Source organism: Larus michahellis, chromosome 7 (genome assembly GCF_964199755.1).
Source record: "Larus michahellis chromosome 7, bLarMic1.1, whole genome shotgun sequence".
NCBI lineage: Eukaryota > Metazoa > Chordata > Aves > Charadriiformes > Laridae > Larus > Larus michahellis.
The window spans coordinates 2,693,486-2,718,382 of NC_133902.1; the positions used below are offsets into that span (position 1 = coordinate 2,693,486).

A 24,897-nucleotide genomic window follows, 5' to 3' on the forward strand; every position below is an offset into this window, starting at 1 on the left:
ATTCATCCTGTGCTACCAATTCCTCCAGCTTCCTGGGTATGATGCAAGCGTGAGTTGCCTTAGATTCTCCGTTTGCTTAATAAAAGCAGAACAGGAATTCCACATGGAACAAAAGTAGTGGATTTATTAATTCATCCCACCATCCTCACACTGACACACCACCGAAGGCTGTTTAAAAATACCATAAATGAACAAAAAAGCACACAGTAAAATCCAGCCTATTTTCTGACTACAGGATAGAAGGTATTTAAGCCTCGCTGTTCCACCATCGCTAGGAATTCCAGAAGTATCAGGAACTATAGATGGTTGCAGAACAGATTTCAGCACAGTTGAGTTTCCTTCCAACAGCCCCCTGGCACATTTCTAACACAACCGAGACTTTTACTGCTGGGCCTTGAAGCTTTCGTCATTACCAGCTGAATGGGGGCCGAGAACGGATTTACACCATCTGGGAATTACTCAGATGGACACTTCCCAAATTTCCCAGGCAAATATCCCCCTTTTCCTCAATACAGTTTCTGATCCTCCAAAGTCATCCCCCCAAACTATTCTGTGCCTTCACACAGTGGCACGAGATCTTCCTCATAGTTCTCCTCCACATTTCTCACTAGCTTTCCCCCCCCACCCCTACATTCAGCCTTTCTTGGTGCTTTTCATTCCCTCATGCCCGAGAGAGAGGTTTGATCAGCCCGTAATCCATGCACCTTGTGAGGCAATCACGTGCTACGTTAATGATGTGCTGCTTCTTGGGGTCATCTTCTTGCTTGCCAACGTAGGTCAGGATCTCTAGGAGCTCTGTCTCCACCAGCTTCTTCGCTAGGTCTTTGTCAGCGCTGATTAAGTTGAAAGCGATGACCAGTCCTCGGTGCTGTACTTCCATGTTATCATGCAAGCAGAGCCTCTGCAGGATTTCAAGCCACTGGGTGGTCTTCAAGGGAGAGAGAGAAATCATCAGTATTGATCTGAAGGATGCCTCAACCAAGACCCTCAGTTTGGCCAGATGCTTCTCAGCAGAAGGAAGGACAAGGACTCACCTCTTCATACTCATGCCAGGTCTGGTTATTTGGTTCTTTAACTAAGGAAACCTGACTCCAAACTTTTGAACCCAATTTTTCTTCCCCTAAAGTCAGAAGCTTTCATGGTACTAGCACCACATGAAACACGTTTCATGTTTAGGCTCCTGCATAATCTCTGTGCAAAGAATCTGATCAGAGTATTGACCCAGCTGAGGTGACCAGAAGCAGACCACCCACTCCCCGCACTGATTTTCCTCAGTCCCTCCTTTGGCTTGATTCATCACTTTTATTCTAACAAGCCCCAGTGTCCAATGTCAGCGTGTGTGCAACACAACAGGCTTGACGAGTTCTCAACCACAGCTCTTCACAGACACTCAGCTACGCAGGGTCTGAGTTCTCAGCACCGGCAGATCTGTGCAGGGCATGGAGAGGTTTTGGGATCTGAAAAGCTCAGTAGGTTATCTACCAAGCTCTTCTCATTTCTGACTGAAACAAGGTTTGGATAGCAGGTTATTTATCAAAAGCTTTAAGGGCCTACCGAATAACATTCTGCATTCCTACCCTTGCTTGACATCCTGGACTTAGCTTGTGGAATGGCTACGTAGAAATGTTTCAGCTCTGAGGTGAAGTCTAGTAGAAGGCAGGCTGGTTTGCTTTGCGCAGGGATGGACTAGGAGCATGCACACCCAGGTCCCAGCTCCACCACTAAGCTCCTCAATATCAAACTGGTCTAACGTCTTCCTTTTGAGAGGCTCATGACTGAGCCGGGCCCCTTCAAGGGTATGTCTACACCGCCAGTAGTCACGCTTATGGTCTTACCACTTCAGTCATCTTGGAGCAGAGTTTCTTTTGTGCTGCTGTGAGCATGGCCAGGGCTCCTGCTGCTGCAACCTGGACTTTCTCATCATCCTCACCACACAGTAACACCACCAACTTCAGCCGGTCATTGCCATCAGCCACAAACCGCTCTTGAACCTAAAAAAAAAACACCCCACCCCATGATATGCAGAGTCAACACATTTAGGAATGCCTCATCCCAGGGGCTCACAGACCACAGCCAAGTCGGAGATGTCAGAGATGCCCAGTGCGTTACCTCTTTGTTGACCACCAGGTTGCACATGCACTCTGTGGCTGCCTGTCGAAGTTGGTCATGATTCTCAAACATATAGTTTTCAATATCTGGCAGGGCCTTCTCTTTGACTATCTTCATCCTGTGGTGAACAGTCAAATAAAACAACATAATAGGACAAGCAATCACCAACTTATAAAATATTAACTGCAGACAGGGAAGGCCTTGGAACAAATCAGTGTCCGCAGCACTGGAGCTCATGACACGTGGTTCATTCCCTAGCTAACGCAGATTAGGTTTGTGTCTTTCCTCTTTCTAGAGCAAAATGCACCGCTCTCCTCTTCCTGGCTATTTTATTAATCTTTTAGTTCAGAGACCTTTGTAACTCTGCCAACGGTAGCTCAAACTGACCAGTCTTCATAGTCCTACAAGAAACGTGTTGAACTGAAATTCAGATTCACTCACAGGGAAGAAAGAGGGTTGAAAAGCAGTTAAACTCACCTAAGTTTATCACTTCGTCCTGAGAAGTTAGTGAGACCTAACAGAGCCTCATAATTCTGGAGGCCATCTCTCTCGGTGTTCAGCAGGCTGACGAGGGGCCTTACCACCTCGTACACCTAAGAAGAGAAGGCATGTCACTGCTTTTCCAGCTCTCAGGTCTCGGCAATTTTCATTTGCTATAGGAATTATCAAGATTTTTTTTTTTTTTTTTTTTCCTAAGCTTACCCTCTCCCCTGGGAATGCCATGTCTGGATTGGAGATAGCAGCAATTTTCGCCAGAGCATGAGAAGCCTTTATCTTGCCAACTTCTGTGCCTTCTACAGCCAGAGGTATCAGGGCCTAGGGACACACAGGAAAGCATTCAATGCCTCTGAGAAGATTTACGGGATGGCCATAACACACTAAAATAAGTTAAAAATATCTTAAAGATGTGTCTGTTGAAGAAATGGGTCTGGACTGTAGCCCCCGCCCCGTGACGCCTTGCTTTTGTTCCCAAATAGGCACCACACCAGAGCTTGTAGCTCACACATGGTTGTTTCGAGAAGATTGCTTCATTGGGGGCGTGCAGAGACAGGACTGGAGCATCAGTCTGGGCCCCAGAGGCCACCACAACAGCTCGTGCTCTTCTGCCACGTTCTCTCACTGTAGACACGTTGTAGGCTCCCAACAGACACTAACTGCACAGCAGGTTGGGCTGCAAACATAGGAGTAATCACCTTTCCACCGCCTTGAGCGACAATGGTCCCACGGTCCTTGGGGTCTTCACACAAGGCAAGAAACACCCTGCAGAAGCACAGCGTCACTTAGTGAAACAGCCACGCGGGAAGGCAATAACCCACGTCCCTCATGGGAGGGGGCTAAGGCTTAGCAGGGGTGCCAGATCCACCAGGTAAATTCCAGATGTTTAACCCAGTGCCCACGGCACTCTAGGAGGAAGCAACAAACGGCAAAGTAAGAAGTTCCCAGGCCCGTAAGACAAACTCTGTTCCAGCCAAAGCCAGTACAGAGGGCTAGAAATCCAAAATACATCCTAGCAAGGCAGCCCTGTAAGCCAGCTCCAAGGTCAGAACGTGGATTTTTATGACATTAAGAAAACCTTTGGGTTTAAATCTTTTCTCTGCCTCCCTTTTATCTCACCCCCCTTGACAGAATGCACCACCCCACGAAGCAAGGCGCCAGCCCAGGCACCCATCCCGGTGGCACATGGGCTGGCCAGCGCTCCCAGCTCCCACGACAGCGATGAAGGCACCTGGCAACGAGCTCCTTGCTCTGGTCCGTCAGTATGGCACTGTCCGCCTTCACCATGCAGGCCAAAGCAGAGACGACACCGGCTTTAAGCAACCGTTTCACTCGCTTCACCACAAAATCCTTCTTGTCCTGAGAGGGACATTGGAAAGGGATTAGCCCCGTAGCAGCTGCCACCCTGCTGACTACAGCCAAGCCTGGCTGAACAGCCAAGCAATTTCAGCCTCGGAGACAGGAGGCCTGAGGTCTGCGACAATGGATACACCAAAGAAAGTCTTCAGATCCTAGCATCCCCTCCCAGCTCCGCAGCCAGGTAGACAACCTACCTTCGGATGCTCCTCAGGCACGTGCTGCTTGGAGAATTTTGCCAGTTGCACCAGCTCTGGGACCAGCTCCTTGGTATCATAGCTGTTGGTACAGTTCACCAGCGCAGAAGCCACAGAATACAAGATGGTCTTGTCGCTTGTCTGCACAGAAAAACAAAAGCTCACGTGAGGGTGAGGAGGACACAGCAAGGAAACAAGTCCTTAGGACTGCCGTCATGGTGGTTTCATAGAATGTGTTGGGTTGGAAGGGATCTTTAAAGGTCATCTAGCCCACTCCCCCTGCAGTGGGCAGGGACATCTTTAACTAGTTCAGAGATGTTTCCACTAGTTGAATTCTTCTTAGGCTTATGCCTAGTTTTATAGCCCAGGGCAGGAAAACCCAGAAGTTTTTATGGTCAAACAGGCTGTTTGACATCATCAGATGCTGTCAACACCTTGATGCCTTTGGTTTTCATGCAGTTGCTGACAGTAAAGGTAAGAGCAACCTTCCTCAGCCTTGGGAGAAGAGCAGGGTGACAACCACCTCGAGGCGTCCCCGTGGCACAGGAAAAACAGACATTTTGCTAAACTAGAGGTGAGGGGTTGGGGTCAAAGCTCCTCCTGCCTGGGAAGGCAATGTTGGGCTGGAGAGCTGGGAGAACTTGATGCTACCAGAGGAATGAGGGAACAAGGTAAGGAGATAGACCTTGGCTAATTCAAACATAGCTTGCAGGGCTGGCTCATCTTCAACAAAGTCATCTTTCACATCTGCATCGAGGGTTAGATATGCCAGCCCTTCCACAGCCCATTTCCTGGTGCGGGCATCAATGCTGGTGTTACACAACCATCTGGAAGAAAGAAAACCATCCACATTTCTATCTCAGGAGCCAGGACTAATTTCTCTGGGAGGAGAGTGAGTAAAAACAGACATTGAGGTGGTTTCAGGCTTAACATGTACTCAGGTTCTGCTGCAGCTCCTAAAGACTGTGGATGCGTTCCCTAAGACGTGACCTTCCTCCCATGGCCCAACTTGAGGGATCTAAATGCTGCAGGGAAACACAGACCAGGACAGCTACTCAACACTGCTTTGCCTTCACCATCACGTGAACCACATGATGCCCAGCTATCCAGTGCCAGCAGCAATGATCACCCATTCAGTCACTTCCTCACTTCATCCCACCTCCGTGGTTAGTCCACCTGGTAAATTCACCTTCAAAGGTAGAACGATAGAATGTGTTGGGCTGGAAGGGACCTTTAAAGGCCATCTAGTCCAACCCCCCTGCAGTGAGCAGGGACATCTTCAACTAGATCAGGTTGCTCAGAGCCTCATACAGCCTGGCCTTGAATGTCTCCAGGGATGGGGCCTCCACCACCTCTCTGGGCAACCTGGGCCAGTGTCTCACCACCCTCAGTGTACAGAACTTCTTCCTAATGTCTCATCTAAACCCACCCTGCTCTAGTTTAAACCATTGCCCCCCATCCTATTGCTAATAGAATCATAGAATGTGTTGGGTTGGAAGGGACCTTTAAAGGTCATCTAGTCCATCTAGATACTTGCGCGTATTCTACCTAGCACTTGACGAGGCTGTACCATTCTGGCAGAGAGGGAGGCACCATGTCTGGTGTCTCCCATGGGAAGTGAGAGACAGAGAAGGCTCATCTGGATATTGAGGCAGGAGGACCACGTGGTTGCTTCAGGCATGGAAGACCTCTGGTCCCAGTGCAACAGCTCTGGGGGCACTGTCAGCTGTCAGGCGGCAGCAGCAGTAAAAGACGACAGTGCGTGGGCAGGATCTCTTGGGAAAGGAACATATTGTATCTTGCGAAGTACAGAACAACAGAAGGAAAAGGTAAAGTCACTCACTTTCGGCACTGCCTGGCTAACTTCTCAGTGGACCCCTCAGCAAACTGCCGCAGCCCATAATCTGTACCTCCTGCTGAGCCCAGCTTGCAGAGACCCTGAGGAGGATGAAGAGGGTACACCAGTGAGAAAGGTTCATGCATCCCCTAGTATCGCTGCCCCAAAGCGGCCTAATGCCGTATCTAAAGCCTGAAGTCAGGTCTGACAAAGAGGAAGCACCCTAATACCCAGCAGATCGTTCAGCTCGTAGCACAGCAAAGCGGGGTTTGTGCTCTTATCGGATGTCTTTAATGGAACATTAACAAACTTTGCCTTCAATGTTACCAATAAGCCATGTGCTCTCCTGGTCCGCCATCTCCCCCTTCCTTGTAAGGAGAAGCACCGTGGACCATTCCCTGGCTCAGCTGAGTGGACCCAACATGTTCCCAGGACCTCCCCCCTCCCCCAAGTCTGGGGTTAAGGTGGTGAGCGTGGCAGACGATAGAGGCAGGGGCTGCCATCCTTACCACCAGGGCTCGGATTTTGATCTTCTCATTCTTGGTCTTCTTGTAGATCTCCTTCAAGAGCGTCACCCCATTGGAGATGATGAAGGTGGCCCGGCTCAGCTTGGTGGAGGCATGGATGAGGGCTTCCACAGCCACCAGCTGGTCAATCTCCCTCTCAGACCCACACAGGGCAACCATCATCTCCATGACTCCCTTCATGCCGAGCAGCTTGTTGCCCAAGTCAAAGGGCCCTTGCAGAACTCCAGACACCATCTGGATGGCATGGAGCGTCTTATCCATGTTCTGTGGGTCGATTTTGCTCCTGCATGGGATAGGAGGAGTCAGCATGTGGAACAGGAGTTGCTTACAGTTCTCATTGCCTTGGGCAGAGAATGTCCTCCCTCAGGTCAGGAACTGAGCTCCACTGCTGAAATATACGTGTGTCTGGGAAACAGCTGAGCCCAAATTCCTACAAAAGCTGTGATCCAGGAGGATCACAGAAGGAAGGATCAACAGAAGGATCTGAGGATCCCAGCTGAAGGATCCGGCAGGATCTCAAGCAAGTCATTATCTCCCAGGGACTCAATTTGGCATTTAAGTGGATTGCGAGTGCCCCATCTCGTCTTGAAGGCCTCCTGTGCCCCTGGGCCAGCTCAGCCCCGCTACGCCAGCCCCCGCTCACTTGATGTACTCCTCGCAGATCACCCGGTAGTTGTCACGCTCCGGGTCACAGCGCAGGTCATCGTAGAGTTTATTCAGGAGGACGGAGGCCGTCAGCTGGGTGTTCTCTGTCAGCGGCAGGCAGTCAGGCATCTCGGGAATCTGGCCCACCACTTTCAGTATCTTCTTTAAGCCTGGAAACAACGGAGTGATAGGGCTGTTAGAGGGGTCTGTCCAAAATTCAATGTACTATTTAATGGTTCCTTGCACTGAAATAGCCAGCTTGGACAGTTTTCAATTACTTTGCAGCCTAATCACATAAGCCTTAGATAAAAAAAAAAAAAGGTACTCCAATATTTACTGTGGAGGAGCTTCTGGTGGCGAGATTACAGATTTGCAGCATTGGGCTTTTATCCAGCTGAGAGCAAGAAAAGCAAAACTCTGCATTTGGTCCCCGGCTGGGTCAGTTATTTTTGTCAGGAAGCATTAAACCTACTGACCTCCAAGGCTGGAGGCTTTGACTGAGGAAAAGTCAGCGACTTTTTGAGCGATACCGGGTGTCTCAACCCTCCTTTTGCTGAAGTGTTATTCGATAACTTCCACCAGACCGGTAACACGCGTATGCATTGGAATTAGTATAACAACACCCCCCCCCCCCCCCCAGATTCCTCAGCCCCTCCCAGTTTTAGAAATGACCAGTAGTTTAATGATCCAGCAAACTCATCTCATCCTGCCTACGCCAGACAATTTATCCAAGCCAAATCCTCCTAACATTAGGAAATACATTGGAATAAACTAACCAGAGAAATTAAGTCAGGCCTGTAGAAACCAGAAAAATTCTTGCTCTCATACACAGCAGGTTTTTCCCCCCCCCTCTTAATCTTAAAACTGTTCCCTGCTAATAAGTCTAACTTTGCTCCAGGATTGCACGCACCAAAAAAAGCCAGAGAGGACGGGTTTTATAGCAAGGATCAGATCTAGAGGTGTTCAGGCAAGAATACACAGCTCCCGAACCAGAACAGGGGTGGAGCAGAAGGACTCACCGTTGTCGATGACAAAGACGGTCCTGCTGTTGTCATGGTCTTTCAGGTCCTTCCTCGGTATATTCTTGTTGAGGAGGTTGAGAGCTCGGTCTCGTCCCTGCCCAGAGACTTTCTTACTGACCAGCATGTCCAGCAAACGCATTGTGATCATCCTCAAATCTTTTTTAGTATCTACACAGAAGCAAGACAGTAGCGACCAGTTGCAAGATGTTGTGAGAGCAGATGAACCCAGTGAAAACCATTCAAAGCCATTGCGTGGCTGGAACATTGGTATTTCACTCAACACCACCAGGATAAGAGCTGCGTGCAGGTTGTCATTCTGGACAGCTGAAGGATAAAGGTGGACATCCCAGGAGCAGAGCCCTCCCTGCTCGCCCAGCTTCTCCTCCAGCAAGACTGAAGGACCACCAGGTCATGCCCCCTTACCGAGCACTACAGCCTCCTCCTTCCCGCGATGCTCCTCCGTCCCCTGGCCCAGCAGGCAGTCCGTGATGGTCTGCAGGAGGTTGCAGACAGCCAGGGAGATTTCTTCATTGTCTACCGACATCCACATGCAAATATTGTCAATGCCCAGGTAATGCAGGATGGCAGTGGCCTGGCCCCAGAAAGGAGAGAGCAGGGCAGGTGTTAGCGAAGGCTACGAGCCTTTCCTCCCTGCGTGACTTGGAAAGGCCAGGCTCAGCTTCTATAAAGAAAGTATTTTCCTGGGTGAATCCCAAGTCGGTACGAGGCAGAGTTTTGCTTTTCATCCTTATTTTCATTTATAATAAGATAACTCAGCGCTTATAAACACCGAAAGGGTGGGTGTCAGGAGGATGGGGCCAGGCTCTTTTCAGTGGTGCCCGGGGACAGGACAAGGGGTAACGGGCACAAACTTGACCATGGGAAGTTCCATCTCAACGTGAGGAGGAACTTCTTTACCCTGAGGGTGGCAGAGCCCTGGCACAGGCTGCCCAGAGAGGTCGGGGAGTCTCCGTCTCTGGAGACATCCCAAACCCGCCTGGACGCGTTCCTGTGCCACCTGCTCCGGGTGACCCTGCTCTGGCAGGGGGTTGGGCTGGGTGATCTCCAGAGGTCCCTTCCAACCCCCACCACTCTGTGATTCTGTAACTCCTAAAATCTACAGCTGCCAGTAATGCAACAGACTATTTCCAATGAGGAAACGGTCTAGTTTCCATCTCAGCCATGAGATGAGCGTGGCAGGGTTTGGAAGATGCCCTCACGCAAGGTTATTAACAAAGAGCCCGTTTGGTGCACAAACCCCATCCTGGCGGTGAGCAAAGCCAGTGTCACCACGCAGCCTGTCCCCGTGCATGGTGGCACACCAGGAACGCAGGGGAGATGTGTTCAGAGACACACTGACCTCGCGGGCTTTGCGGAACAGCCTTTTTGCATAAGACAACAGTTACTGTTTCAGAAAAAAGAAAACAGGACTCCACTGGATTTTCATCCAGTAGATTTTATTTTCGTTGTGTTGTAGTTCCCTCCCGCCCCTTTGCCCCATTACACTGACGTGCGCATTCATTTTGGACATGTCCATCTCCTGCCTCCAGCCACGTAACAAGACAGGGGTTCTTATGAGCCGTTTTACACTAGTAACAACTGTCTTGGTGTCCAGTAAGGTATTAGCTGGCTCGGAGACCCCTGGACCTTGGGACCCTTCCCAGGAACCTTAACTTCCCTGTAGGTCCTCCCTGCTTTCCTTCATCTAAGCCCTGGACAAAACTTTCCCAGAGTTAGTTGTTATTTGTTGCTTTTCTGAGACCTGCAGTGAAGGACGTGGATTGGACCCAGCCATGCTCACCCCAGCTTATGTGCTAACAACTCATCCCGAGTTTTACTTCGCCAGCACCCACGAAGGCACCATCGGGAACACGTACAGCTTTGACCCCAGAGACCAGGAGCACAGTAACAGGGGTGGTTTCAATAGTTTGTGTTAACCTCACTTGCTCATTTGCATTTTTTTTTCCCCCAGAATTAAAAATCTTACTTGTAGGACTTAATGTTCCCCCACTGCTCACAAACCTCATGACCCATTGCAATTTTCCACTCCCCCAGGTGCGAGGCAATAGCAGTGAAGGTCTCGAGCAACCCCATTTCTTACCCGAGCCTTATGTCCCGTACACATGCCCGAAAGCGTCCTCACAGCTGCCAGGATCAGCTCAGCGTTTTTGGTTTCTATCAGCTGCAGCAGCAAGCTGACCCCGTTGTTCTGGAAAATCCTCTCGGCACCCGCTTCTTCCCGCCCCAGGACGATGAGGTTGTTTGCAGCCTGGGTGGGAGACAGCAGAATCGGGGGTCAGCAGCACGGCCCTGCCGGCAGCCTCCAAAAAGTCCCTCTGCAGCTCTGGGATGTGCCGGTGGGAGCTGTGGGGTGGCCATCTCCTGATGGTTGCGGTGGACCAGCTCTGACCCCACCAGGCGGTTTCTCCAGGTGCATCTGGGGATTGGCTTTGCTCTGCCCATGAAAAGTCACTGCTTGGAAGAAAACATGGGGAAGGCAGCAGAGACGGGCCTGAGCAGAAGTCCAGTCTGATCCCACCTTTGGAATTTTAGGAGTTTGGTCCAGCTTCCCACAGCACAAGGGTGATGCCTCTTTGGGGCATTTCCCCTCTCGACTGTCTGAGCCCAGCTCATCTCCCAGCTCCTTACCTCGTCCTCCATCCGGGGGAGGTGGGGAAGGGAACGCAGCCTCCTGCTCCTCGCTGTGGCCTCTGACATTAAACAACAGCAGTTTGTCCTGTCAAGTCCAGGACAGTTCTCACCTTTTCTCGCTTTTCTTTCTCGCTGTTCTCATCCAGCAGGATTTCAAACATCTTCTGCACCCTCATGTCCGTGGAGAACTGAATGCGCAGCTGTGCCAACAGAGCGCATGGAGCATCAGAGGGAGAAAATCAAGGACTAATTTTCCTTTATCACTTCAAGGACACCACAGACCCTCAAACCACAGACAATCTAAGCTGAATAACAAAATAGGTGTCACTTCTCAGGCAGCATCAATTACCCATCTCAGAATCATCGGCATGGGCAGAGCCAGCCCTAAGCCATCATCTGAGACCTCATGGTACCTAATGATGCAGGGACTTCTTCACAGCACCCACGTAAAGGTAATTAAGCCAATGTGGTGACTGCCAGCCCCAGTCCAAAGCTGGTCCAGTTCCTTGCCAGGACCCTACACGAAGACATTCAGGACTGGGCCAGCCTCGGGAGTGAGCTGCCGCGCTTTTTAATTTAACCATTCAATCTGATCCTCAAATTTACACGCACCAAGTATGAACCTCCAGCTAATGGAGCCTATTTATCCCCCTCCATTGTTATGAGTTTCCAGTACAACCAACAATCCATCAGTGGAACCCGGAGCAAGGACTTCCCACACCTGGTCTGTGAACCCAGGATGGCTCCCCCGGCATTTACCTTCTCCTGGATGTTGGCCCCCAGTCGCCTCAGGGTCTCCTGGAAGTTTTTGTTGCGGGGTTCGATGGTGGCACATTTCTGAGCATCTTTGAATGCTTGGTCCAATTTCCCCAATTTTTCCAGAGCTTGGCTGCGCCGGTACAAGGCTTTGATGTCCGAAGCATTGATGTCAATAGCTGGGAAAGGGATCCAAAACACCAGGTGTCAGCGTTTGCTTCTTGGAAACCCTCTGTGTAAACTGTGATTTGCTTTACAGTGACTACAGCTCCTCGAGACATAGTCGTTAACCTTGTGAGTGAATTGGTGCCCAATCAGCATCAATTGCGCCAATGCACCGCATCGGTGCATCTTCTTTTGTGCCTTCTCCATTAATTCCCTCGTGGCCTCAGCACTTGGGCGTTAGTGGGCATCAAGGAATAAGGCCACAGTGCCCCAAAAGCAGACGTGAGAGCAGGCTGGGGCAAACACACCCACCAGCGCAGCTCTGCTTTCTCAAACCGGCCCCCTCCTCACCTCTAGATGCATCCGAGGCTGCTTTGGCATATTCCTCCTGTTAAACCAGAAGGGAGAGGTTTGTTAGCAGCGGAACAGCTAACGCACAGCGTGACCTCTCTGTTCTCACTAACAGGACCCCCCAGCGACTCCAGCAGCAGCCTACAGCAGGAAAAATGGGGGCTGAGGCGCCTTTTCATCGCTGATGGGAGATAGGAAAAGGTCTGCGATACAGGCGAGACGATACACGCTGCTGCTGATGCAGCAACAGCGCACGGGGCTCGGGACGGGATACTCACAACAGCCCATCTGCGTTTTGTGCTTGGCGTCATTTCTCCTGGATGAGTGAAAATTCAGGAATGCGCAAGCAACCCGCTAAAATCCCACCGCAGGTCGTTACGAGCTGACTGCAGGGAGCCGAGGCAATTTTGGTACAGATACTAAGAACTTCTTTTGCTAAATCTCTACCTCTGCTTCTCTTGTGCTGGGACAGAATAGCAAAAGCAATGCCTCCGCACCCCAATGCTAGAGCTCGCTAAGCTGGTGGCCAAAACCTTTTGCTTCAAAGTGATTGAGTGGGACCGTGCTCAGCCCCAGCAGGATTGAAGCAGGGAGGCAGCTTTCCAGCTCCAGGATAAGCCCAGAACAAAGAATCTCAGACCGGTCTGCAAAAACCCTGTTCGATAAATTGACAAACCACACAATCCACAGCTGGTGAGAGCCCTTGGCTCTTCCCTGAGCGCTGCCCAGGCAAACCGGGAGCTTTTCTCACCTTTTTGAGGAAACACGCTGCCCTGTTCCTGTACAGCACCGCCTGCAGCGCCTTGTCCTTGTTGAGCTTTATGGCTTGAGTGTAGCTTTGCGCAGCTTTCTCGTAGTCGCTGGCCTGAAAATATTTATTGCCCTCCTCTTTCAGCTGGATGGGATCCTCCATCTGGAGAGCTTTAAGGAAAAACATCGATTTGTGTGGCATTTTCAGCTGCCTGTGTCACTGGGGTCGCCTGCTTACCCCACCAAGCTGAGCTGACCGACACATAATTAACACACACATTAATAAAAGCAGCTTACCTGGCTGAAGAGTTGGGAAAATTAGGACCTAAATTGCTCCTCAAGGCTGGGCCTCCTCAGAAGCTTTTCTCACAGCTGTAGATCCTCAGGAGTCAATTAATAAAAGAAAGAAAAACAACAACAAAAAAAGAGGAATTAACGAAGTTTGCCAGCAACATGGAGGGTCCGTATGGCTCAGAAAGAAGCTCGCCTCCCACCCCCAAGTTTGGGCAGGCCCTGGCAGCTCCTGCTGTCTGTCAGCGTCACCTGTCACCGCAGCCTGTCCCCCTCCTCGTCCCTCCCTGTGCTATATAGTGCCTGGGGAGGGCTGGGAGCCAGGGCCCCCGGCAGCCAGCCCATCTCAGGGCAGGGGGGGGACACCTACATGCAATGGGCAGCACCTCTCTGCAGCGAGAGGGGCTCCTCTCCCACCCAGCGGGACAAACCCCAGCTTCCCTCCGCCCGCAGAGCTGCGCAGGGGGTGGGGAGCAGGAACAGGGGGGGTTTCATGCCAAAAAAGCCCACGGCTGGGACAGCTGCCCCCCGTCGCAGTGCTCAGACCCTCTTCCCGTTCTATTTAGGGAAGCATGAGACAGCTGAGCCTCGGGGACAAGTGGCCCCGTGCCAGCAGCAGCACCCAGCACCTTCCAGAACACCCCGGGACAGAAAGCTGACACACACCCAGCGCCACCTCCTCCTCCTCCTCCCAGGGCCTTTGGGAGCCCACCCCGCTGGAAAGCCCACCCATGTCCGGCACTGCCACCTCCCCTCGCTTGTCAGCTCACCAGCACAGATGTCCGTACCGGAGCATGCTGGCCCACTGCTGTGATGAGTGTCTCGGGTCTCAATTTGAGTGACACCAGTAGACAGAGCAGCACTGAGCTCCAGAAGAACTGAGCCTTTCAAACGCCCCTGTTTTCCAGGTGTTACAGTCAATAGGGAATTCTGCTTTGCAACTTGTCTCCCTCAAAATGCAGGCCTTGCCTTCCCGAGCGTACCTATGAGCATCCCAGCTAAAAAGCAAATGGGGGAAGTGGCAGCAGGGATGGGGAAATGACCGAGGGGAGCACAGGCTGACCATTATCAGCTCACTTGCTTCGATCAGGCTTACGGCGCAGAACTGAGCTATAGAAAACAACACACTGAAGCTCTGCTGGGAAAAAAATAAAGTCTATTATCTTTAACGTTGGTGATCTGTGTTGGGGCTTGTGGATCTTATGCAGCAAGAATTGGCACAAGGCTGCACTGTTCAGGGCTCCAGTTTTATTCACCCTGCACCGACAGCAGCGCCTGGTCCCCAGGCAGGGGGTGACTGCAGAGCAGTCTGGAGGTCCCTGTGCAGCACATCACCCGCAGAGCAGTCGCAGGGAGCTCACGCACCTTCAGCTGCTCAGGGGTAGGTTCCAGGCACAAGGGCCACATCTGTGGAGGGTGCAAGAGACCATCCCTGCCTTGGATAGGCTCCGTACAGTCGCTTTTCTAGGACTCGCGTGGACTAACACACCGGAAACCCCTTAGCCACATTGCTTTAAGTATAAGAGAAGGGTCTGCTTGCTTCATTTCAGCACTCACAGTATCAGCGCAGCCTTTCTCAGGTTATCCAGAACAAAGGCTTCACTTTCACAAGCAGCAGCACTGGAGGTACTTCAGGTAAATTAAGTTACAAAGTAAAATTGCGTTTGCTGCTGCTAACATTCAAGGCAGAGCTAAGGGTGGCCTGAGCTCCCCTTGGTCTGTATTTTGGGGATCACACCGCAGGGGCAGGGAAGGGCAGCGGGTGCCCAGGACGGGCTCCTGCCCCTTTCCCTGTGCCCGCTGCAGCTGGGGCAGGGGCGCTGCGGTGGCCCCCGGCAGCGCTGGCGCTCTCAGCAGCGGGCGTGGGGGGCCCTCTTCAGGCCTCGGCTGAGAAAGCAAAAAGCCCCTTTTCTTGGGGAAATTCAAGTCCCCGGCAGCCAGGGATGGGGACAGCCCTCGGCCTCCCCTGCAGCAAGCCCCCGTCGGGGACAGAGCTCTCCTCGCCTGCGGGGCAGCAAAGATTTCCCCCCCTTCGCCTTCGTTTTCCACCCTGCAACCCCAACTGCAAGCACTGGCTGATGAGTCCAGCCAAACCCAGCCCTGGGATCCCACCTTACCTCCTGGCTCCAAGCCACCTTCTAACCCAGGCCCTTCCAGAGAACCAGCAAGGACCACGGTGAAATTGCCCTCCAGAAAATTCCAGGATGAGCTCCAGCATCTCTAGAGCCACAGCAAGGCTGCAGGAGTAGCTGTGCTCAGCACCCAGTGCTTGAGCTTTTCCCCAATGCAGCATTAGAGACCTTCTCCTGGAGGTAAAGCTGCACGCGACCCCTTTTAGAGCTGCCCCCAAACCCCTAATGGAAGTTTAGGGCAGTTGAAGTGTTTGCACATAGCTCAGGCTGACCTCTGAAATAACTTCAGAAGTTATAATTAAAGTGGGTTTTTTTTCCCCTACTCACATCAGCTGCTCCCTCAGTGAGCACCCAGACCCTACCAGCTCTGCAGGGGACACCAGTCTGCCCAGTCACACCAGCAGCAGGGCCCAGCTCTAAACACAAACTGTGCTTTTAAAAGTAAAACAAGCCCCACTCAGAAACACGCAGAGCTGTGCGAGACGAGACCGGAGCAGCCTCACCTCTCTGTTCTCCTTCAGGCCACCTCAACTCCTGAGCCAGCCTGCCCAGGTCACCTCAGCAGCACCATCCACCCCAAAAACCAGCCAGCCCGGGCTCTGCTTCTGTTATTTATAGAGCCCGTGGGGGGGCTGTGGATTGCTGGCACCTGTGCTGAGGGGCATTTAAACCCAGCTGGTCGGGGTGGGGAGCTGCTATAGATAAGGGATCCTCCTTATCTCTTCTGTTTTCTTTCTATTCTGTTGTGTTATTGTCTGTTTTTGTTTCCTTTCTTTAGTTTTGCTGCAGCTCCTGGGTCGGCTCTGCTCCTCCCAGCCCCCCCCTCGGTGTCCCCGCTGGTGTGGGGCTGCGCTGCCAGGAGCGCCCTTGGGTGCCAGCAGCACCCGGGGACCCCTCTGCTTGCAGAGCCTTTGCTGGCCCCCGCGGGGAGGGGGTGAGGATGGAAAGCCCCGTTCGGTTCCTCTCTAGGGACCGCGGTGGCCCGGAGGGGCGAGCGGTGGCCCCGGGGCTGGAGCCCGGCAGTGCCGCCGCTAGGTGGGAGGGCGAGTACGAGCCCTGGGCGGCTCTTCCGCTGCCTGCAGGAAGCAGGAAGGGCAGCAGGCAGGGGACGGGCAGGGGGTCTCGGGGCAGCGCGGCTTTGGGGTGCCTGGGGGAGCGGGGGCACACAGGGCGGTGAGGATGGAGGGGGGGGACGGGACACACACGCTCCTCCTGCGGCTTTCCGTGCTCACACGAAGGGCTCCGCTAAAGGATGGGGATGCCCTGCCCGCTGTGCCGCGGCTGGCTGCGGGGTTTGGGGCTGTTTGGCCCAAGAAGGAGAGCGAGCGCTCGCCGCGACCGCCCATCCCGACGCAGGCCGGGTACCACCTCCCAGCCCGGGCAGCTGCGGGGGCAGGCACGGTCCAGTGCCACATCCCCTCTCCCATCTCCTCCGCAGGTCTCCTCTCCCCTCCCGGCCCCGTGGGGCTCCGTCCTGGGGGTGGCCAGGGACATGGTGGTCCTGCGGGCTGGGCTCTGCCCTGGTCTCAGCGAAGAGATGATCCAGCTTCTCAGGGCGAACGGCATCAGGACGGGTAACGGGGCAGCGGCGGGGTCTCGGCTTGGGGAACATCAATCCCCTGCATGTTTGGAGTGGCACCACGCTCTCCTCCCGTGCAGGGCCCGTCTGCCAGCCTGGGTGGTCTGGGCTGTGGGGCAGCCCCTGGAAAACATCTGCTGCCTTTGTGGTTTTATCCTTCTGGTATCCCTCCCATGTCCTCCTTGCTGGGTGTCTTCTGGGTCCCCCTGGGTGGATATGGTGACTCAGGACTCCCCCATAGGAGCAGGACATGGTAGGGGTCTCCTGCAGAGGCTCTTTGAGGGATGATCAATTATGGCTTTTAGAAGGTATTTTGGGAGGGTTGTGCATTTTTTCCCCTCTGAAAATGCCCAAGCTCCTGGCACACTGCACCCTGGGCAAGGCCTGCTCTTGGAGGGGGTGGAAAAGACTTCAGGTGGATTCTTTACTTGCGCTGAGAAACTGGATTGGATTTGAGCTGAGGAAAAGACCATTTTATTCTTATTAAATGGAGTCTGTGAGATCCTGTGGGTGCTGGAGACATGGATGTTCTAATCCTTGTTTTTCCTATAAGAACTGCTTTTTAATATGTTTGTTTGGTTTTTTTTTCCAACCAATAACATACACATCTACCTGAAAAAGTGAATCTTGGAGTAGTTCTTGGGAGCAGAGATGGGGACACTATTTCTTCTAATTTCTGTGGCTTTAGCCCTTCCTCACGTGCCCAGGGCTGGCACTTTGGGTCAGTCACTAGCCCCTGAGACTGGTACACTGGCAGAAGGGGACTCTCTTGGGTGGCCACAGCTTTCAAATGGAGCTGGGCTGTTCTTGGGGAAAACGGGGAGAATTTTTACCGGTTTCTCCCCCTGATTTGTTTTGCAATGGGTGGCAGGGCCATCTCAGAGGAAAATCCTCCAGTACTCCATTTTGTGGGGCATCCTTCTTCTCCCCTTGAAGAGTTGGCAGAGGGCACAGACATTTTCCCTGTTGGTGCAGGCAGGTTTTGTCTAAGCTGGTCGTCTCTTTGGTGTTTGTGGTCTGTCTGGGTTTGGCTTCTGAATTCTTGTCCCTCACGTTATTTGCAGTGGTGGACTTTGTGTCATCAGACCTGGAGGACGTTGCCCAGAAGTGTTCCCTGTCTTACAAGGTAAAGGGTGACTCCTAAGTCCTGGTACGTTAATTGGGGAGCTCAGAGCTGCTCATCTCACAACTTGGATGGGCTTGTCTGGGGGGACCTTCTGCAGCAGACGTTGTTGGCCCTGGACTTCCTCAGTCCCGTTTCCAGACATCTCTCTGCCCACCAGGCGCTGGTTGCAGTGAGACGTGTGCTCCTGGCCCAGTTCTCTGCCTTCCCCGCCAACGGAGCAGACCTCTATGAGGAGCTCAAGAGCTCCACGGCCATTCTGCCCACTGGGAGCCCGAGGTGGGTACATCATCTGGCGAGCCAGCAGATTTCCCCAGGGGCGGGCTTGCTGTAAAAGTCCGTGGTTGCCCAGCGCAGGCTTTGAATTTCAATGTGGCGATGCCCTGAGCCGGCTCAGGGGTGTCCAAACCATCCCCAACAACTGCTTTAAAAACTTCCAGCCACGGCCTGGCTCTGCCTTTTGTGAGCAAGAGACGGTTATTCTTCACGTCCTGTGGCTGCAGAGCCAGCTGGTCGGTGTCCCTTGAGGGAATGACATTGCCGTTGTCGTTGCGCACCTTTTGGGAGCTGGTTGTGTGTCCCACTTCTACACTGCTACACGCTGCCTTCAGCCTTTCCCTTGAGGGCTCCAGAGAGGAGGGTGGGGGATCTGGGAGGACCGTTGAGTGATGATGATCCAAACTGTCTAGATCAGGCACGGAAATGAGTTACTGTATTGCATCTCCTTACTTCTTCTTTTCCCCCGTCTCCTCGCTGGGTTGTCACAGCGACTGTGCAGAGAGACCCCGGGTACCCAAACCTTGCTCCCAGAACCACAGCTCTTCTCCAGCTCAGGACTATCCTCTCGTATCCTCCACATTGCGGAGCTGTGGTTGCCCACAGTGCGGAGAGAGCCTGGAGCACTTGTCGGCGTATGGGAAGGGGGCTCTAGGGACTGCTGCTTCCCGATGCCTCTGCCATTCTGCCGGAAGATGTGTTGATAATCCCACTTTGTGTTCAACCTGTAGCCTGGACCAGCTGCTGGACTCTGGGCTGTACACGGGGGAGATGACGGAGCTCATGGGAGCGCCGGGCAGCGGGAAGACGCAGGTGAGTGGGACAGAGGAGGGGAGAGGACGGATGGGGTGAAGATGCCTTCAGGCGTGTGAAGCGGAGGGGCCTGGGATGGCTGGCTGATGCTCGGTCCCTGCCTCTCCAGGTGTGCATGGGCATTGCGGCCAGCGTGTCTCTCGGCCTCAAGCAGCACGTCCTGTTTCTCGACTCCACGGGGGGATTTACTGCCTCTCGTCTCTACCAGATGCTTCGAGCCCAGGCGCAGGCCGAGGAAGAGCAGGCAAGTTCCCCTGGAGCTGGCCCCGCTGCTGCTCCTCCACCCATGCTAAAACTGCCTTGGCTCTTGCCTGCGGACAACCTCCAGAGGCTGCTTTTCTCTCCAGCTCCGCCTTTGTCCCCATGGGCTTTTTTGGGTCCAAACTCTTCCTCCCATGGCTGGGTGGGTGTTGCGCTCAGGGACAGACACCGCGCTTTGTTTTTTTTCCTGGGGAGAAGGGGAGGGCTTGCTCCCTGAGCTCAGTCCGCATTGCTGCTTCCATCAGTGCCGTGGGAACAACGGTGTTCACGGGACGGAGGCAAATGGGGAAGAAATAAGGGTCCCTGTCTCCATGGCGTGATACCAGCAAAGAGCTGGTAGCAGCCAGGCAGGAGGAATATGGTGGGTCCTGGAGGGGATGAGGCTGTTGTTGATGCCACTTTGTGCCGCAGCTGGAGGCTCTGCAGCGGATCCAGGTGGTCCGTGTCTTCAACATCTATGAAATGCTGAGCGCCTTGCAGGAGCTGCGGGATTGCCTCTCCCAGCAGGTAGGAGCAAGGCTCCAGGCTTCCTTCCCTTCCCCGGAGCTGCAAGGAAGGCAGCGAGGCTTGTCTGCCTGACAACTGACACCAGATCACCCTGTCCTGGGGACATTTGAACCTCTGTGTAGCTCATGACCTCCGAAACTGCTGGATTTGTTAGTCCACCCTGCACATGGTGCCTCCTCCTTTCAGGTCATGAGCTCCACGGGACCTCTCAAGATGGTGGTGATCGACTCTGTCTCGGCCGTGATTTACCCGCTGCTGGGCGGCAAGCAGTCGGAGGGTGAGCTGCTTCGTTAGGATGTGCAGTGGGGTTCCAGACCTCTCTGCTCCTCCTGAAGAGCATCTTCCTCCCACGTGTGCTGTGCCTGGAGCTGGGACAGGACCGATGGGGGTGCGACTGCTTCCAGCTTTTCCTTTGCAGCTGGATAAAACAGGAGTCTGTTTGCGGTGTTACCGGCAAACGTCCAAGCTGGCTGGGGCTGTGCAAGCTCATGCCGGTGGTCTGAAACCCGTCCAGGGGACAGAGAAGGCACTGAACAGTTTGCTCGCAGAGTAAAACCTCTGCCTACGGTGTCAGAGACACGTGGTGGTCGCTGGCACGGTTTGCAAAGCTCCCCTGAGGCTGTTTCTGCCGGAAAGGACCATAAATCAGGAGTGAGGGAGGGGCTTTCTGCTGGCTGGGATGCCAAAGAGGCTCCTCAGACACCTTCGAGAGGGTCTTACGTGCCTGGGTGGCAGCCAGTGCTGTCACAGGAGGTTCCCCTCGCAGCCACGGGCTGTAGGAATGGTGTGAGCTGCAGAGAGGGGTCCTCTACCTGCTAAATGAACCTGGCCAGCTTTGTCTGGAGCTCCTGGTGCTTTTGTAGGGTTTTTTTGGCCTCAGGGCTTCTAAGATGGGAAAGAAGGGTGTTGGGACAACTCAGGGATTGGTCTGTCCATGCCACATCCATTCGGCCGGGGTCCCCTGGAGCGTGCAGGTGCAATGGGTACATTGGGGTGCTGGTAATGGAAATGGGTTGAAGGTGCCCACGAACACCAGCACTGGCACTAAATCTAGTGTTCATGCAAATCCAGATGTCACTTGCCTCCAAGATGGACTTGGAGGGTCGATGCGCAAACACCCAAGTGCTTTGTCCTCCTCCAGGTTTGGCCGTCATGATGCAGCTGGCCAGGGAGCTGAAGACACTGGCCAGGGAGTTCAGCCTTGCTGTTGTGGTGAGTGTTGCTGCGCCTTGTCCTTCGCGTGCTGGCGTGTGCCGTGGCAAGGAGCCCTGGGGAGCCTTCGGATCCCCTGGGAGGGGGGACCCCATTCCCAGCTGAGCAGGAGCCCCCTGCTCCCCGATGTAGCTCTGCTTTGACGCAGCCCATGGGTGTCTTGTTCCAGCGAGCGTAGCAAGAACAGGGCTGATCTGCTCCCTGCTTTTGTTGCTGTCCCCAGCCAATGAGGCATTCACTTGATTGAGCAAAGTAGAGTTAAGTTCCAGGCAGATCGAAAGGTTGGTTGTGTTTTTGATGTAACACCATTCTTTTAAGGGGCTTTACTAAGTACCCTCCTGCTTAGTTACCTTGGAGGAACTGCAGGGCGTTGCATCGTGCGGAAGGAGCTGGGGACTGGAAGGGGCTCCGCTCTAGTCTTCCCCAGCTCTTGGCCAAGTAATTGCCTTTGCTTCAATGCGCCCAGAGGGGTGGTTGTGACCACAGTTAATGTGTTTGAATTGGGAAGGCCACCACACAAAATGGTGGTCTGCTCAAGCTGGCACTGGAAGGTGTCGAGACAGTCCTGCCCTTTGCTTTGATTAGGGATAGAGTGACAGGGATGGGGTGCCTGGAAGGATGCTTGGAGGCTCCAAGTTAAACTTCACAAGCGGCTTCAGCACCAGGAGCCACTGCAGCTTGCAGATACGAGTGAGCTCCTACCTGAGTACGTGTCTGGGATAGAGGGGATGGCACAGGTGTGCCAGGAAGGAGAAGACAAAAAAACTTCACAGAAGTGGCAGGTTGGCCATTATCTCCTGGTGGTCTCTGGTGTTTCATTACACCGAGTGGCACCGCTTTTCCTGGGCACCGATAAGCCTGTTTGTGCCGCAGGTGACTAACCAGGTGACAAGGGACAGCAGCACGGGTGCACTGAAGCCAGCCCTCGGCCGCTCCTGGAGCTTCGTGCCCAGCACCCGGGTGCTGCTGGAGATCAAAGAAGCCGCCTGGGAGAAAGCCACCATGCAGCGCGTCGCTTCCTTAGCGAAGTCACCCCGGCAGGTGAGGCTCCCCGGAGCAGTCCCTCTGGGAATGGAGAAGCGGCTGTGTGACATGGCCTTGGCTTCAGAGCTCCTCCTGGGGGTAGGGCAGGATCACTGGGTGACCCGTGGCAATGGGAGAGGAGCAAACGCAGCCTGGTTGTGTGCTGTGGAAGAGAAGAGCATCTGTTCCCAACAGCCTGAGCTTGTATTTACGGGCACGTTAAGTGAGTGGCACCACTTCCAGTTCAGGTCACTGTGTTCCTCCTGCTCGTCTCGCTCTCCTGGTTGCGTATGGGCAGCGAGGGTCCCGCAGGGCTGGCTCCGACACCTGCAGAGGTGACTTTGGCTTGAATCCTGCCTTCGTTCGGGGCAGCGCTGGCTGAGCCTCCTGGCTCTGAGCCCGTTCTGCTGCCTGATCCAAATGGGACGGTGTGCCGGGCAGTGGAACGCGTCCTGGGTGTGCTAAATAACCGTGTGTCTGGGGATATCTCGGAGCAAGATATTCCTTCTTTACTAAATTGCATTTTCTATTTGTATCTCCGTGCTCAGCAGACCCAGTCAAAATGAGGGCACCAGCAGAAGGAAACCCTCAAGGGGATGTAACTGGGGATTTTGGGCTCTGGGGCAGGTGGTGGAGGAATGTACAGGTTTGCCTGTGGAGTCCCAGCAGTGTGAGGTTAAGCTCCGCTCTGTTTCTCCTTGCAGCCGACGGGGATACAGGTGGAGCTGGATATTGGATACGGTGATGTGCAGGAGCCAAACCCAACGACACCCCCACAGGGGCTCTGATGCGGGCGGAAAAGCAAATGTCAAGGTCCAAGAGAGCTGCAAAAAAAAAAAAAAGCAGGCAAGCACACTGAAGGTTTTACAGACCGCCTCCGAGTCCTGCAGCCCCAGGAAGCACCAACGTGAAGAAGCTCTTGCTCTTCTGCACTGGGGAGAAAATGAGCGTGGGGTCCCCTGGAGACACCCTCTGGAGTGGGCAGCACGACAGCCGCGTCCTCTCCTCTGCTGCAGGCTTGTCTTCAGCCAGCAGCGCCAGCCCTGTCCTAAGGTGTTGGCTTGGGACCAGGGGGCACAACCCTGCACGAACCCGTGACTCCTCGTGGTGGGATTGTTCCCTGCCCCCAGAGCTCTGGTCCCGGAGCTCTGATCGTCCTTGCGCAGCCCACAGTGGTCTCGGGTTAGAAATAACAAAGAAGATGTTGCACACTGCTGTGTTTCTTCAGAGCTGGAATTCGATAATGGCGACTGCTGTTAACTTAATTAAAAGTTTGAGGTTTAGTCCCTAGCAGGACTGGGGTGGGACAGGCTGTTGATGAGAAGGGACATAATCGGATGCTTGATCTGACCTTATCCCCAGAGTTACACCAGACCCTGTAGGGAATGGCTGGTATTTTGGGGGCACTGCTGTGTCAAGAATTGCTGTTAACTGATGAAGGTTATAATCTGGCTCAGCTGGGGCGGATGAGTCTGACTGACACCAGCTGGCCCTGCCTGATGCTCAAGGACCTACTCAATTGCATGTGTTTAAATAGTTTTAAAATAATCTCTCCTTGCTCTAGTGCTTTCCAGCTGCTCTCGCTTGCTCTGGGCAACCTCCTGGGGGCTTGTGCAGTGCCGGGGAGGAGACGGGAGGCTGGGATGGAGCATGGCCTCTCCTCGTGATCCCAGATATCTCAGACACCCTCATCTTCTGCTTAATAAGAAACCTCTTGGCAGGTGAGCTGAGTTAGAGGGTTGCACCTCTGAAGCTGCTGATGTAGATTGTGGGGGCTGGGACTCATCAGGGCGTGCTCGTTAAATTAATAACACAGCAGTGCAGCTCTTGGAGCCTTCTAAGGCTGTTGCTGGGCAAAGAGGAGTCTGATTTGGCAGAGAGGCCTCTGGTTTAGCCAGAACTTGGGAGCTAATTTCTCCAGAGTAGACATAATACCGTACAGCCCTGTAAGCCTGAGCAATAGCTGCTGGAGGGAAGGGGCAGCTGAAAAGGGGTATGTGAGCACATATTTTGGTTTCTTAAGGGATGGTGCCAGGTCCCGGTACAGACTTTTGGTTGCACATCTGTCAGAGCCGTGCTTCCTGCGAAACTGAGCTCTGGGTGCTGCCGGGGCTGTGATTTACCTCCTCCATTGCGGCCACCCAGCCCCTGCGGCCCCGGGGCTGTGGAAGGGCTGCGCTCCCAGCGGCTCCTGCCCGAGGAGGGGAACGTGCCAAAGCAATGCGAGCTGTACCATTGAACAGTTTTCAGTGGAAATAAATGTCTTTTAAAGTTGTTGTATTTCCTTGTGTTTCTGGGCTTTCCAAGCTTGGGAAGGGGAGTTTGGCCCCAGGGATTGCAGCCCGGCTGGCTGGAGCAAGGAGGAGGATGGGTTTTGCTGTCTGCTGGAGACCCATGCTGATGTGGCTGGTCCTTACAAGCAGAAAATTGAGCTTGTTACGTCTCCTGAAGCTGTGAATAAATAGCTGGTACACACAAATTTCAACCAAAACTGTGTGCTACTATTTTATCTCTCTGCCTGAGGTTCTGTAGGCGACGCGAAGCTTTTGTGGGGGCGTAGAGCAGGGGAAAGAGAAACCTCTTTTAGGTATATTTGAATCAAGGGAGGTTTCTCAGTGTCTCCTTCCCCTGGCTAGCGGGAGGACAAGAAGGGGAACAGCCCGCTTTGAACCCTGTACCAGCCTCGGCGTGAGACCAGCCATGCGCCCAGTGAGCATCTTCACTGTGGCCTGCAGGCAATGACAGCAGGGACTCTGCTCTGGCACTTAGTCACTGGGGAGCAGTCATGGGACGGTGATTCAACAGGGATGGTACCAGT

General features: G+C 53.5%; 2 protein-coding genes across 17 annotated transcripts; one reads left to right on the top strand and one right to left on the bottom strand.

The window, feature by feature from the left end:
- Positions 1-104: 104 nt before the first annotated feature.
- Positions 105-15,870, bottom strand: UNC45B (unc-45 myosin chaperone B). Of its 10 annotated transcripts, none has more exons than XM_074593751.1 (21): positions 15,789-15,870; positions 13,160-13,243; positions 12,864-13,033; positions 12,113-12,149; positions 11,600-11,775; positions 10,951-11,040; positions 10,290-10,457; positions 8,612-8,780; positions 8,186-8,356; positions 7,165-7,336; positions 6,504-6,804; positions 6,001-6,095; positions 4,843-4,984; positions 4,158-4,298; positions 3,836-3,963; positions 3,303-3,369; positions 2,812-2,925; positions 2,587-2,702; positions 2,110-2,227; positions 1,836-1,991; positions 105-928 (listed from the first exon to the last, which is right to left on the bottom strand). In XM_074593751.1, exons 3-21 carry the CDS (start codon positions 13,023-13,025, stop codon positions 662-664), a joined length of 2,790 nt encoding a protein of 929 aa, XP_074449852.1. In that variant the 5' UTR covers positions 13,026-13,033; positions 13,160-13,243; positions 15,789-15,870; the 3' UTR covers positions 105-661. The 10 variants fall into 10 exon arrangements, with proteins under 10 accessions (XP_074449852.1, XP_074449856.1, XP_074449851.1 ...); XM_074593755.1 differs by lacking the exon at positions 15,789-15,870 and adding an exon at positions 13,664-13,713 and having other exon boundaries at positions 13,160-13,234; XM_074593750.1 differs by lacking the exon at positions 15,789-15,870 and adding an exon at positions 13,664-13,712.
- A 492-nt stretch (positions 15,871-16,362) lies between these two features.
- On the top strand, positions 16,363-24,359 carry RAD51D (RAD51 paralog D). 7 transcript variants are annotated; one of them, XR_012588413.1, is made up of 13 exons: positions 16,366-16,386; positions 16,724-16,859; positions 17,929-17,990; positions 18,148-18,266; positions 18,995-19,076; positions 19,186-19,320; positions 19,749-19,844; positions 20,031-20,121; positions 20,986-21,056; positions 21,930-22,097; positions 22,784-22,925; positions 23,644-23,800; positions 24,103-24,359. XR_012588413.1 is itself a non-coding variant. In XM_074595447.1 (11 exons), exons 2-11 carry the CDS (start codon positions 16,778-16,780, stop codon positions 22,865-22,867), a joined length of 990 nt encoding a protein of 329 aa, XP_074451548.1. In that variant the 5' UTR covers positions 16,363-16,386; positions 16,724-16,777; the 3' UTR covers positions 22,868-24,359. The 7 variants fall into 7 exon arrangements, 3 of the variants coding, with proteins under 3 accessions (XP_074451548.1, XP_074451549.1, XP_074451547.1); XM_074595447.1 differs by having other exon boundaries at positions 16,363-16,386; positions 22,784-24,359; XM_074595448.1 differs by lacking the exon at positions 16,366-16,386 and adding an exon at positions 16,395-16,458 and having other exon boundaries at positions 22,784-24,359.
- Positions 24,360-24,897: the final 538 nt, after the last annotated feature.